We start from the raw sequence: 15,731 nt of genomic DNA on the forward strand, positions 1-15,731 counted from the left end.
ACAGTCTCTGGATGTACATTGCAAAAAGTGCAGGTCACATCAATGTCCTTCTTAAATCTCACCAGCACAGTCTTCACAGGGTGAAAACGATGAAGGAAGTAGAGGAATCCTTTCACGTTAAGTGACGCACTTGATAAAGATTTTGGTTTTACCAAGAAAACCATGTTAAATGTCTGGATATCAACTCTTAAATAAACTCTTATCAGCTATTGTTGTTGATATCATTATATTTGTCCAAACAAATGTACCTTTAGTTGTACCAGGTATTAAAATGAACAATAAATTGAATAAAACAATGGTCTAATAATTTTTTCCATGAATGTATATCCGGACCATTACGATTCAGCCCACTCAATAAAAAAGGGTTACAAGGGTATACAATAAATATTTTGATACAAAATTGTCATGTATTAAGCCAACATTAAAAAAAAAACAAGATTCGGGAGTCTTATATACAAGTATGCGCAGTAATGTGTATTTAAACTATCATAAGGCGTATAGAAAAACAACAAAAGGAGCAAGGACTTCAAATAAAGCGGAATAAATCACAGTAGAAAGTGAAACATCTCCCCACAAATCTGTCCTGCTTCATAACTAGCATGCAAAGGAGAAAAATAATTTAAAAGCATTCACAAACCAAATAAAGGAGGCTTACTATTTTTCATTTACTGCAGTGAATATGATATTTACACATAAGAAACAAATAAGTTTAGATTGAATTGATTTTAAGTCTCTGTGTTTGTGGCGATCCCATTTTGCCAATATTCCTCTCATTTCTCCTTTTGGAGCTGAACGTCAAAGTCATTTTCTCCATGCTGAACTCATAATGTTTACAATAAGTGGAAGGATTCTTCTAAAGCATTTTGTAATTACTCTTTTTTTTTAACTTGCAGTCATGAATGTCTTCTAAAGATTTGTGGCTGTTTTACTTCAGGCCTTCAGGGATTTTTCTGCAAAAGCTGCTCCACTCCCTCTGTGAAAAACTGTGAACCACTTAGTTTTGACTCCCGATTTGGGGTTAAAAAAATAATAAATCTTATTATATTCTTCCAGAAAAAGAAAGTGGGCAGATTTTTCCAAATTTGAAGCCACATGACGTTAGAAATGATGTTGAAAGTGAAGCTTTTGTAAAGTTTCCCAGTAAAACCTTCAGGATTTTATGAATCATAAGCGTCAAAGAATATTTGTATAATTTTTGAGGTTTCAGCTAAATCAAATATCAAGTAATATTTATACAGAAAACAGATTTTTGCTTCACTTTTCTTCTTTTATCTCCCGTTAATCATCTCACACCTTCAGGAAAGAGTTAAAACAAGTTAATAATTATTTGATAAATAATAAATTATAATTTAATATTTATTATAATTATTTTCAAAATTCAGTCATCTTTTGAATCAGTAGATTGGAGAATGCTTTCAGAAAGTTTTCTTAATAATTCAATCAATTTTCAGATTTATTTATAAGGACTACAGCGGTTGTTGTTCAGCTGATTATAACTCTATTTTTTTACATTACATTACATGTCATTTAGCAGACGCTTTTGTCCAAAGCGACTTACAATAAGTGCATTCAACCTGATGGTACTAGACATAGACCATAGGAATCGAGTAAGTACATAACTAACTGTCATTGCTAAGGAGTGCTATATGTTAAAGAAGAAAAGAAGAGAAAAGAAGAAGATTTTTTTTTTTTTTTAAATATATATATATATCTGTTAGGTGACCATGACTTATTTTAATAAAGTAACAATAAAATGTTAAATTCAGTACATTTGACTTCAGAGTCTTAGTAAGACTTTAAAGATGTAAACCAGAATAATTACAATAGAATCACTTTTTAATATTTTTTGTTTTATTGTAAATGTTGAATATGAAGAAACAAACATGACATTTTAAAGCCTTTATTGTCAACATGACATATGAGCACAAATAATAAACACATTCAAAAGGCCACAATCATCAGATTATTTAGCAGAAACAAACTATTATTTATAAAAATAGAAACAGAATCCTCAGAATGGGAAGGCAGTAAAACAAATGAACTAAAAATATAAACATTATTTTATTTTACTTACATTTTAAATAGCGCTGCACAATAATGGACATTTTATCCAAATTGCATTACAGATTAATTCATAGTGCAATGTTTCTAAAGGCAAAATGTGTCAAATATCATAAGTAATCTGAGTAATGTTGAGACGTCCCAGCCTACAAAATATTATAATAATATCATACATATAATTAATAATAATAATATTCAACAGATTTAAACATCTTTGTTTATTGCAAAACAAAAATAACTAATGGTATTGTATTTTTGACTAACAATGAGAATAATGACTCTGATTTATTTATGGAGAAAAATGTGATTTTCAAGATGTAAATTATATAGCTGAAAAATAAAGAAAATTCATTCATGACGAATCCCACTAATACTGTGAATCACTTCACAATTGCAATATCAGTCAAAATAATCAAAACAAGATGTTTCTGATTGAAGCGGCCTCAGCTTTAAGAACATCTTCACACTCCAGCAGCAAAATATTTACAGTCATTTAGGTTCAGTTACTCATGTCTGAGTCATAAGCTTCTTTATCATCTATTTTCTTCTACATGGGACCATTATTATCACATTAACACCATGTTGTCTCGGAGAAGACTTGAAACTAGAGATTGGCACCAGAATGTTGCCACCAGAAGGTAATAGATCAATAAATAAAAAATAAAAATGAAAACTTGGCCTTTTTTGTTGTTGCCCATATTGAGTCGAAATTATGAGACAAAAAGTTATAATTATGAGACAATAAAAGTCAGATAAAAAGTCACAAGTCGGTTTTTATCTCAGAATTTTGACTTTTTAACTCACAATTTTGACTTTTTATCTCACAATTTTGACTTTTAATCTCATAGTTTTTACTTTTTATTTCATATTTTTGACTTTATCTCATAAATTTGCCTTTTTTTATCTCATTATTTTGACTTTTTTTATCTCATAATTTTGACTTTTATCTCATTATATTGACTTATTTATCCCATTATTTTGACTTTTATCTCATAATTTCGACTTAATACGGGCAAAAAAGGACAGAAAAAGTGCCAAGTTTTACTATTTATTTTCATAACTTGTTGAAATGGGCTTCCATAGAAGTCGTCTCATTTTGTCTTGAGATAGATAGGGCCGGATGGTGGCGCCCCCTGCTGGACTTCTGAAGGCACTTCCAGCGTCCCAAAAAGTTGGGACGCTGTGTAAAACTGAAAAAACGAGAAAAAAATGTGCCAAATTCAGAACATAGCACATAATTATTTGTACTGTTTTAATCAAATGAAATTTTAAAAGGATTTGGAAATCAGTACATTCTCTTTTTATTACTTTTTCCAAGGCGTCCAAACTTTTTCAGACATGAGGTCCTAAAACATTTATTTTTATTCCTTAGTCACGCTGCGAATAATTAGCTTTAAACCAATTTCAGAGGAAGTGTTAACCAGTATTCCTCCATTTCACAAGCTTCTTCTGATTTTCACAAAGAATTATCATAACATTTTTAATTATCATGTCATGTTTATAACCACGACACGACTTGTAACGTTAAACAAGCCAGGAGCAGAGTGCAGCGTTTCACAACAACAGAAAGTCCACAAACGTTTCTTTCATAATCAAATCTTTAGTCACTGTGTGTAACAGGATCCCTTTACTCTCAGACACAAACATGTAACATATTATTATTACATATTCCTGGGAGCTGGCCTGGGTCCAGACCTTTGGATCTGCAGCTCCACTGAGCTGATGAACACGTCGACACTTCTGTCTGACATCAAACCTCAACATGAACACAGCTCCGGCTCCAAAACAGCCGGGAGCCTTTCTGAAACCTAAATCAAACAGAGTGCTTTCTGTCCTTACACTCTCTGAGTTCTGTTTTTATTTATTTCCAACTTTTTTGAACCAGACAGAGACAATAAATCTAAATGAAATTATCCACCAGCCTTCTTTTCTTTCCAGGCTTTTGGGACAAAGTGAGCAAGTTTAAACACGTCAAAACTAAGCAGCCATTACAATCACTGCTCATGTTACATCCGAAAAAGGCAAAATAGGAACATTAATAAGTTCCTTCAGTGCAATAAAAAAGAAAAGGAAAAAAGAAAATGGGGGGATTCGCAGCCACAGTTCACAGAATCTGTTTTCCAGAATAACGTTTAATTCAGAGGAGGAACATTTTAATTTGATGTGATCATTATGATCTTTAAAAAAAAACTAAACCTTGCAAGTCACTTTAGTTTTCATCAGGTTCCTTTTTTAAGTTTTCTTATCACACTGTTTACTTTTGACTGTGCTGAGTTTCTGTGTTGCCTCATCAGATTCATTTCTCTACAATACTGTGTTTAACGACAGTCCAGTGGATAATTACATTTCTAATTTTCTCAGAAAACAGCGTGACAGAGAGAAATTACAAATACGGTGCAGAAACAAGTTAAAATATGATAAAACAATAAAAAGCAAGATGCAGAGATTTGAACAATCGTGCTGCGTTGCAGTGACCTGAGTAACAGAAGAGACAGAACAAGACACAGCCCTGTGGAACACAATGTTTGTCAAATCTTTGCAGTCAACTAGGAAGCTGTAGATTGTTTTGTTGATGATCTGCTTTGGGCGTTTTTCATATCGTCTTTCTGAGATTTGGTTTTTATTTATATTTTATCTTCAGGATTAAACTCAAATTATTTATATTAGATATTTTTTTATTATTATATATTATTTTATCAAACCCACTCAGTAAGTCTAACCAGCAACTGAGCATTTAAAGCTGCACAAAGATTTCCTTTGAGATAAAGAACATTGTGCAGTCGGGCCGAGGACTCGGACAGAGCAACAAATAGTCAAACTGATGTTTAACTGTAACTACGTTTATTTTTATTTTACTTTATTCTTCCTGTTTTGTTGGAATCCTTCCTGTGATTATTTTTTCTTTTTTTCTTGGATGGACCTGAACTCAACTTCTTGAATTAATTTTAGTTTCATTTTTCTTCCCACCTTCGTTTCTTCATGTTTGCTGTTATTTCTGGATCAAATTCAGTTTTTACTTTGTTCTTTGACTGAATTCTTTTCTAGAAGTAGGATTTTTTTCCTCATCTGAACAATTTGGTTTTCTTTTCTTCTCTTCTGACATTTTAGCACCTTATCAGGCCGAATGTGAGAAAGGATAACGGTGGGCTAGCCGACGAGTAAACTAACGGTCGTCTGTTCAACAGCCTGAAGTAAGTTCCTCAGTGAAGGAAAAGCTAAACTATTAGTGTCATATTTCAGGAGAAAACTTATGATACTTCATGCAACCGGCCTCTGGGTCTTTAGTCTCGTCTTAAAGGTTGAGAGGGACTCAGCAGATCAGAGTTTGGTAACTGGTTCCACCACAGAGGAGCTACAGAGGAGAGTGTAGCTGGAGACTCAGGACGGAGGAGACAGACAGTTTCACTGGAAGAGTTAGTGAGAGGGAGGGTGTGTTTATCTGAAGGTGTGTTTATCTGAAGGTGTGTTTATCTGTAGGTGTGTTTATCTGAAGGTGTGTGGACCTGAAGGTGTGAGGATCTGAATGAAAGAGTTCCTTGGACCAGCAGGAAGGACAGGAAGAGATGGGTATCATCATCATGGCTCACCTTTTAGGGTCATGCCAGGTTCTAGGTCACATGAAACATTTTCTTCATGATGAGGACCTGCTGCAAAGAAAAGAAAATATTAGATACAGTCAACTTTAAATACACAGAAATTATTTTTGTGGCCCACACAATAAAAGCTTCATTTTGTTCCATCTTTCAAAAGTCTGTTGTCAAACCATTAACAGTGAAGGTTGACTAAAGATTCTGTCTGAATAGTTTTTACAGACGAACCCTGAGATCTCCTGAACATTCATCCTGAACAGGCTGAACTCTGACGGTAACTTACTTTTACAAGTCGGTGGCTCTCTGTATAAACTTACCGTAGCTTTGACATATTTTGATTTTCTGCTGAGTTTGAAACAAGCTACAACAGCCACTACAGAAAGCACCAATCCGAGAACCAACCCTACGATTATCCATGTGGGGAATCTGTTCTTCACTGCAATTGGACAAAAAACAAATACAACACACAAATAAAACTACAGCACACAAACCACACAAAACAATTAAAGACATCTTATAATTATTAATTTTATCTGGTAAATATTTATGTTTGTTTATTAACTGGCTGCTGGCCTCCTGTCATTTTACAAAAGTGGCCCCCAGGGGAAACAACCTGAGTATCTCTGGTGGTTTTGTGTAGAATGGATGAAATTATGAGATTTTTTCTCTTTGCCAGAGTTACAGAGAATGTATGTTTGTCCAGATGTTTAGTAATTATTTATTAGTAATCTTGTTATCACAAGAAAAGCATTTTGAAGATGATTAATTCTAGGTAATCTTAAAATAATAATCAATATTTCTCTCTACTGAGTCCAACCTTAAAAAGACAACAACACAGATCTGAAAAAATCAACAAAACAAACATGGAAGTTATTTCAGCATCACGAGCTGCAGAATAACTGACAATAAATACGTTTTAACAGGTCAAGGGAAATGTTAACTCAGCTACAAACACTTTGTAACATACAGAAGGTTTTAATCAGTTAATTATTTCTTTATGAATAAACGCAGGAATATTTTAATTGTATAATAATAATATATCACGTAGTTTAGAGTGAGAGGGAAATATAACTGGGTCATTAGTCGAACATTCATGAATAAAGAATTTCACTAAATTCAAAATAATTCTGGACCTTTTTTTAACATTTTAATGTGTATTTATTGTGTTTTGATGTTTGTTGGTTCATGTTTTCATCATCACAGTTTGACAAGTGGAGCTTGAAGCTTGAACACTAGAAGCTTGTTTATCATGTCAGATTATTCTCTATTAACTCTATAACATTAACGACAAACTTAATTCCAAAAATGAGAAAATGATTGCACTCTGTTTTATTTATGTTTTAGACATCTCAACTGTTCCAGCCCAACTAATCCTCTTCACTGCTCTCCATTTATACATCTGAGTATTTTACATGTTTATAATTTGTTTATCTTGAGTTTTAAATCAAATATATCGTTTTTTCTACGTCTTATTTTCCCCACAAGTCTGGATTAATATTTGAGAACACGTGAATTGTTAGAAATAATCTGTTATTCTGTCTCTGTTTTCTGTCTCTGTGTATGGGGATCACTATCTGATTGATTAGGTCACTATGTATGCGTAATTCACTAACTGTGTGTGTGCCCTCTCTATGCATTTATAGATTAATTATGTAAGATAGTTTTGATACAATGATCATGTGCTAATATTGTTTTAAACTATGATTACTCTAGATACATCAAAACTAAATACATATATTCCATCTGCTTAAACTTAGTAAGATTCTATCATCACAAAAATATATATTTTATGTTTTATATGTTATGAGAACATTGCAAAATCTGAGTCTCCACTAATATCTCAGCAAGTCATAACATGGCTGGAGGTTGTGTTGAATGTTTTGGGAACAGGTCAGGTTATGGACACGGTGTGCTGAGAAGAAGAGATAACTGTCTTCTCTGCTTGGCGACATGACGTGTCCACAATATTTATTAAAACTGACGAATCAACGGTTCAAGAGGGGAGCACCTTCTGGAGAGTTCTACCTACATCATTGGTAAAACATTGTTAGGATATAAAAAAGGGTTCGAGGGACAGAAAGGGGGTCAGACCTCATGAACTGATCCGCCTTAATCATGTAAATCAGGGAAGTGATGTTTGAACCCAGAGACTCTGTAACTGCAAATTTCTTGACGTAATAAAATTATGTTAAACTGAGAACTTGGACGTCTCCTGCTCATCATTCCCCATCAAACGATCTACGCAGATAAATAGGTGAGGATTTACTGTTGGAGTCAGATAATTTAATTTTAAAGGTTTTCTCAATGCATTTCTCAACAGAATCGACTGAGAAACTTTTTCAGATCGCTCAACACACATTTAAAAATAAAATAATCTGGAGTTAACTTTTCATTTTTGGATTTTGAAGATTTATTGTGCTGTGAAACAACAGGTACGGTCAAGATTTCTGAATTTAAATTCATCTTTCACCCTAAAATCCATTCAGAAGATATCATCAGTTTCTGTTGGTCTAAACAGTCAGAATTACTACAATTATAAAATTATCATTAATATTTGAAAATTGTAGCTTCTAATTTTTCCCTATTTTTTTTTTACTTAAGGTCATTTATGAACTTCTGGAACTATCTTTGTATAGATTTAGAGTCAGTAAAAGCATGGTCCTAGTTTTTAGTTTCAGTTTATATATATATATATATATATATATATATATATATATATATATATATGTGTGTGTGTGTGTATATATATATATATATATATATATATATGTGTGTGTGACTAAAATCACAAATTCATCTGTTTTTTAATATTGTGGTGTAATGATAACTTGTTAACCTCAGAGGGAAATATTCTGCCTCACAGACACAACTGAGCCATTAAGTGTGACATTATAACTGACATAACTTTGATCTATATTATATTGTTGTGTAAAATATAATGAACAGTATTTATCAGCTCACTGTTCAGTCAGATACTCCACAGTAACATGTAGGAGTTAGTTTCTACTCATATTTCTGACAACAAGCTCAACTGACTGTGAAACTGATTTCATTCCCAAAGTATTCTGTGAGTTAGAGCAGAAAACACTGCAGCCTTGTTTTCTGCTTTTTGTCATCATGAAAGTAGAAACAAACTTTAGAGAAAAGCAGCCCAGAATCAGAGCTGACCTTCAGTCTGTGCAGGACAGAGAAGAAAACAACAGCTGGTTTAACATTCTGGTTCTTTTACAGAGTAATATGGAAAAGATTGAGTTTTATACTATGAACGTCAACACACTTCTAAGTGTTTAACATTTATGTTCTCAAAACTTTCCTCTGAAAAGTGTTTGAAAACAGTAAATGAGACAATATAATGTACTGCACATGTTGTATTAGTGTTTAAAGCTCTAAAAAGTGAATTCAGACCAAATACAAAGTAGTGTTGCTGTGTATTTGCAGTTTGAGATTATACTGACAACACAGATGTAGCTACAGGACAGAGAGTGAGGAACCTGTGTTTCTGTAAAAGATCAGACTGATCTCAAACTTTTACACAAACTGTCCTGTCATTTCCATCCAGAAAAACTCTCATTCTTTCTCTCATCTCTGCAGATTAATGAAGTGGTCTCGCTATAAGTCATTCATTCATTATCCTTCGCCGCTTATCCGCACTTGGGTCACGGGGTGCTGGAGCAGATCCCAGCTGACATTGGGCGAAAAGCAAATAACCTTGACCCTAACCCTGGACAGGTCTCTAGACTGTCGCAGGGCTGACACATAGAGACAGACAATCACGCTCTCATACACACTTACGGGCAATTAAGAGTCACCAATTAAACCTGAGCTGCATGTTTTTGGACTGTGGGAGGAAGCCGGAGTACCCAGTGAGAACCCTCGCCGACACGGGGAGAATACGCAAACTCCACACAGAAGAGAATCACTTGCTGTGAGGCAAGAGTGCTAACAACTACACCACCGTTAAGCCCCCTCACTATAAGTGTGATTTTTAAACTTGTGCAGATATCTTTATCACAATTTGCTTTGTGTTTTGCTTGAACACAGCTGATTTTTTTGGAAAACCTTTTTTGAAAAACTATAAACATCAACAATTGCATTTATAAACTATCAAAAAATCACAAAAAATAATCTCACCCTTGGGAGACGCATAGATCTTATCAGATGCAATCTGATTGTAGATTTCAGGTTGTGTGGCAACGCATCTGAAGTAGTCACTCCTGGTCACTGTGATTTTGAGGGTAACATCGTAGCGTGTACCATCCTTTTCTGTTATTTCTGTGACCTGTGGCTCTCCAGCAGTCAGATTGTTTCCAGCGCTATCCTTCCACTGGAGTTCTGGTTTTGGGTAAGTACCATTAACTTCACACTGCAGCAGCACCCCATCCTTTGTCTGATCAAATATTCTGACAGATGGTTTTGGACAAGCACCTGTAAACACAATATGAACAATAACTCATAAAGAAAATGTACAGTATTCTACATTTAATACTGTAACTTCATTTACCCCTTCTCTGATTGTATACGAGCAAATTTGTGAATAAAGAGAACTATAAAAGCACAAACACACCTTAACCATGTTTAAAACATAAAAAATATTTTAAAATAAAAAAAATAAGTAACCTATCACCACTGAAAACACTATTTCTGACTCTTATAACAGAAGCACACATTTTTTTATTCAACACTAAATTTTCTTAACTTTTTTTTCAACATCTGTTGATTCTTTCTGATGATCTATTGCATTAAAAGTGCTATAAAAAGCTTGTTATAAAATATAACACATTGCATCCTAAAAGGTATAAAATTATATGATAAAATAATGTGTAAATGTTGCAGAACGAGGCAAAGCTAGTTTCACTACGAATGACGTTCTGATTATTTATGATGTAATGTGATTATTTATGATGTAATGTTTAAAACATTCAATCTGCTGTTCTGAAGGAGTTCTATCCTTTTTCGGTACAAGGAAATAAGTGGAGTAAAATCCAGCGAGCTGTTCGCCTGGAGCGACCTCCACTATGGCCTCCTTCTGGAGGAGTGTTGAAATTTCCCCCGATAGTACCTGTGCCTGGGTTGGGTCCTTGACAAAAGTCATGCGAACCCTGGAGAAAGGAGGGGGGCGCCGCCGAAACTGTATCTTGTACCCCTTTGACACTGTAGCCAGAACCCAAGGGTCCGACACAGTGCGTTCCCAGCTTTCCAGGCGCAGCTGGGAACAAGCCTCGGCGGCTAACCCCCCCCCCACTCCTAGGCGGCACGCCCCTGAGGTCCTGGAACTCCTTTATAGTGATGCTTTCAACATGTATCAGTCCCTCGTGGTTTTAGAATTATAAACATTAAAGGTTGGTGCATATAAAGAGGCATAAATGTTTGTATTTATGATAAGCTTCAAAGGGTTAAGATGGGCTCTGAAAGACAAAAGAAAACAGAATTATGTTCGAGTGATTGGCAGATAAGTGGTCCTGTTTGTTAGAAATATTTTTTTGACTGAATTATGCTAAAAAAAAAAAAAAGAAGCCACTGTTTCAGATTCACAAACTTTATTACAACATTTATAGAGGAGACTGGTTGTGTCGGTCCTGGACGCAGTCAAAGAGTCAGAAAACAGATCTGGCAGGGTCTCCTCGCTGTGAGAGGGTCCTCGACACACTGATCCTGAGCAACACAACATCTCCTCTGATCAAACACGTCGTGATAATGACCCAAATTCTGTCCCACATTAGAGGACGGTTTGTGGACAACTTAACGTGAGCCTGTCTGGGGCTCTTGAACCAGTCTCCTCTGTAAATGAGGAGGAGTCTTTATAACTGTTTTATAAAAATACTCACCAACAATAAGTTCAATCTAGAATGTCTGAGGTGGCTGCAGACGAGGAAAAACACAGGTGTAGTCTCCACTGTCAGTCAACTTTGTGTTTCTGATGGTTATGGAGGCTTTTCCTTGTTTCAGCTCTTCTGTAAAATGAGAGACTCGACCTTTGAACTCCTCACTCTGACCTTCACGTCCATTGTTGTGATGGACGCCTGCATCGTAGAAGAACACCTCCTTCATAGGTTCATCTTTCTGAGCAGCTTTCTTCCAGTCAAACAGCTTGAACTCGATGTTCTCCTTGGTGCTGAGGGAACACGGTAAAACAACATCACTGTCCTCTTTCACGTGGATGACTCCTGGTTGGGAAAGATACAAAGACAATTTGTATTTTAATTAGTACATTTACAGGTTAGAGAAATGGCTCCACAGTTACTCTTCATACTTATTTGTTTGTTTTACTGACTTTTTGTCTTTCAGAGGCTGTAGCCGGCTCAGTCTTAAGGCTACAGTAAAGATATTGATGTCATATGAAACTAGAAGATGAAAGGAATCTCATCTGGTGGTAGAAAAATGTTATTCTCACTTATTGTCTGGGAATATTTCTACATACTGGGGTCCGTAAACAGCAAAAATCAGGTATGACTGTAAAGCTGAGACTCTTGTGGATTCAATGGTGTTACTAAAGGTCTGGTGGTATGTTGAAGGATTGTTTTTTCTCTTTTTTTTCTCACCTCTCAAGGGGTCAAAATGTTAAATGGTTAAAATTAGCACAAGTGTTGAACAAATGGTATGAATCTATACGTTACTGCAAAAAGAGACTGGCCTTCATATATTTAAATCATAGTATGCTAAGTGCTCTTGTAAAGTTTATTAGGAGCCTAACCAATAGACAATGTTTGTTTCAGATTCATGACCAGAACAACTTGACACACAGTGCTGAGCTGCATCTCAGATTAATCTTCAGGTTCCAGATTTCAGATGATGTTCATCACTTCTATGAGACATCTACTGTTGACCTGCTGTCTCCCCCTAAAGACAATCTGCAATCCCCTTAATAAAAACTACAAAAGTGGCACCATGTTGTTCTCAGAGGGTTAAAACACCAAAGTCACACAATAACACAAACAAAGTAACAGCAGTAGACCAGAAACTCCTGTGTTCTGTCAGGTAAAATTATTGTATTTGTCAAAGGAGTCTGGTGACTTTAAATAGAGAATAGATGATGGCTTTAGTTCCCCCCACATAAACATAAACAGGGCTGTCTAACAGCAAGGTAAAGTGGTGAAAATAATCTAAATATAACATAATACTGAAACTGATATGTATCTTTTCAGGTGGCTCATATAGATTGGCTGCTGCCCCGTCTACAGCAGTACTTCCTCCAAACTGAAGGGCGTGCCGACCGCCATCTACTCAGTAATAAAGTGACTGAGTGCCTCATTCAATCCCACTTAAAAAATAAAAATCTGCCTTTGTTCAGCTGAGCTGTTGGAAGAGTTACAGAAAAGCTTCCATGTTACGAGCGGCTGTGGCTCAGTTGATAGATCGGTCGCCCACTGATCAGAAGGTCGTTGGTTCAATCCCTGACCGTGGCAGCCTACATGTCAAAGTATCCTTGAGCAAGATACTGAACCCCAAATTGCTCCCAATGCTGCGTTCATCAGTGTGTGAATGAATTCCCAATGGTGGCAGGTGGCACCGTTGTAGGATAGCCTCGGCCACCAGTATGAGCGCTACATAAGTGCACTCCATTTACCATTTAGCGTGTAAGATTCCTACTATGACTTTTATTTCCCTGCCAGAATAAACACCTGCTAGCTAACAACACTGCTCCAGTAGGAACGAAGCCAAATACAGTTAGCTGTTTGAGAGAGAGGGAGAGAGAGAGAGAGAAACTGAGAAACTGAGAGAGAGAGAGAGAGCTTCCAGCACCTTACCTAAACTTTAAATACAGTATGCATTATACTGATTATTTAACTTGGTCTCATTAAATCAGATGTTAAAACAAACATATAACATATGTTTTGTGATAACATTTTCCAGAAGAATGACAAATAAAGCCCAACAAAGCCAGCCATCGACCACTGAGGCCAACAAGGTGATTTACAGGGACAGAGAGTTTGAAAATGATCTGAATATACCGGATACAGTTTAGAGTCACAGTCAACTGTATCTGAAGACAGAGCAGCTGGAGGAAAAAAAGGGATTAAACATCAATAAAACTGTTGATTTCAGTTTGTGGTTTCTCTGAAACTGCGATGCAGAAATTGTATAATATCTGACTGTGATATTATACAGATAATTATACAGAAAATATGCAGAAAGAAAATCAAGTTAGAGTCTGAGACATGAATTATTGCAGAAGCTATAATACTAGAATAAAATCTAAAAATATAATAAAACTGAAAGGAAAATAAAATTTAATTAAATTGTAATTAAAATTAAATAATGAGAAATAGTAAAATATAGAGGCTAAACATATAAATGCATTTATGTAAGCAGAATTTTACTGTTGTCAAGGTATAGGGCTCATTTTAACTACTTAATATACTGTTATGTGCTTTATTTTTAAAATAATAATTTAACATTGATCATGTATTTCATTTTAAATCTTTAACTGAAAATTAACTAAAGCTGTCAGCTAAATGTAGTGGAGTAAAAAGTTCAATATTTGCCTTTACTTGAGTTTATAGAAAAAACAAGGTTCAGTTCAGGATGCAATCTGAAGAGTTTCTCGGAAATACTATGGTGCACGCGCGCGCACACACACACACACACAAACACACACACCTATAAACGTATTAACCCCACAAGGTTTTGCATCTCCTGAACAAAGTACAGATGAAATAAGAAAGCACAGAAACGGCCCTATCAAAGTCACCAGTGACTCCTGCTCTCTTCTGATGCCCACTCCCTCCACATCCTCGTTTTACTTGACCTCAGTGCTTCCTTTAACACCATCAACCATCCATCCTCCTCACACGCTTTGAGTTCTGAACTTATTCTGATTCTGTTTAAACTGTTTCTTCCTTCTTTTTTATGTAAAGTGTATTTGAGAAGCTTTTAAAGCACTATACAAATAAACTGTATTCGTTCATTTTCATTTATAAAGTCTTGATAGGCATCATGCCACCATACCTCAGAACTTTACTAAACTGGTCACAGAGTAATTATCCCACACGCTCTGGTGATTGATTAGTGCTCAATGTTACCCAGACAAATACTGAACTTGGAAAAACTGCTTTCAGTTTTTCTGCTGCATCTACCTGGAACATCTACAACATTCACTCAAACTCAAAACAATTATAACTAATGGCCAGTTTAAAACTATGATAACCGATAACAACTCTGCCTTTCACTGTAACTGTTTTAATGTTTTTCAAGTGTTTTGTCTGTGTTGTTTGTTCTTTCATTATGTTTTCTCTTTGCTCTCGACATCATTGTAAAGAGAGGTTGCCCTCAATGATTCCTCGAGAAATAAATAAATGATAAATAAAATAAAATAAAAAATCATTATTATTATTACGGCTGTAATTGATCAGAATGATGATGTAATCATTTAATCAATACTATTGATCCGTGCTCATTATCAGCAGCCTAGTTATTAATCAGCTTCACTGCATGTCGACAGATTCTTCAGCCTTTTTAAATTAAACAAAGTTACAAAATGCAGTAAAATATAAATTTTCTGACCATTTGCATCAGCAGAGTTTTTTCCAGACAGAGTCAGGAAACAGAGACACACGACAGGAAGCAGCTTCATGGCTCTCGAAGTCGTCCGAGGGACTAAACATCAGTTTAACGTCACAGCATCTCTTTATAACTCAGCTGGAGCTCCTCCTCGCTGCCTGGTTGGCTGATCTGAAACACTTTCGGTTTCTGAAGTTTTCATCAAGCCAGATACTGGAGAGAAGGGAGGTGGTGCATCACAAGCCTCGCCATGCTGTGAAACCGTCAACACCTCAGTGGGCGGGGTCACCTCTCCCGCCATTCGTTTGGAAGTATTGAAAATGTCAAGAATCAATTATTTTAGTTTTATTTTGCTTACATTATATATTTAAGCAACTAACAGACTTACAGTCACATTTAGCAATATAAAAACTAGTTAGTTAGGACGCTTGTAAACGTTCTGGATGCAGCAGCGAACGCTATATGTTCTCACTTTGGGAGAATCTCTATCCTAATGCTGTTGCTAAGTCTCGCAAGAGTGACAGAGAGCTCTCAAACAAAGTACACTTTTTCCTGACTTGTCCTTCAGAAAAGCAATTTTTG

General features: G+C 35.5%; 2 protein-coding genes across 2 annotated transcripts in view; both read right to left on the reverse strand.

Annotated features, from left to right (window-relative positions):
• Positions 1-2,903: 2,903 nt before the first annotated feature.
• Positions 2,904-15,450, reverse strand: LOC131968096 (uncharacterized). Its single transcript, XM_059328841.1, has 6 exons — positions 15,330-15,450; positions 11,645-11,815; positions 9,783-10,100; positions 5,935-6,087; positions 5,649-5,708; positions 2,904-3,251 (listed from the first exon to the last, which is right to left on the reverse strand). The coding sequence occupies exons 1-6, from the start codon at positions 15,448-15,450 to the stop codon at positions 3,106-3,108; spliced, it is 969 nt and encodes a 322-aa protein (XP_059184824.1). The 3' UTR covers positions 2,904-3,105.
• LOC131968298 (butyrophilin-like protein 2) overlaps positions 11,701-15,731 on the reverse strand; it is a 28,490-nt gene continuing 24,459 nt past the window's right edge. Inside the window, exon 9 of the mRNA XM_059329114.1 lies at positions 11,701-11,815. The gene's annotated coding sequence lies outside the window, so the exon portion shown is untranslated. The remainder of the gene's footprint in view (positions 11,816-15,731) is intronic.

This window comes from Centropristis striata, chromosome 3 (genome assembly GCF_030273125.1).
Source record: "Centropristis striata isolate RG_2023a ecotype Rhode Island chromosome 3, C.striata_1.0, whole genome shotgun sequence".
Classification (NCBI taxonomy): domain Eukaryota; kingdom Metazoa; phylum Chordata; class Actinopteri; order Perciformes; family Serranidae; genus Centropristis; species Centropristis striata.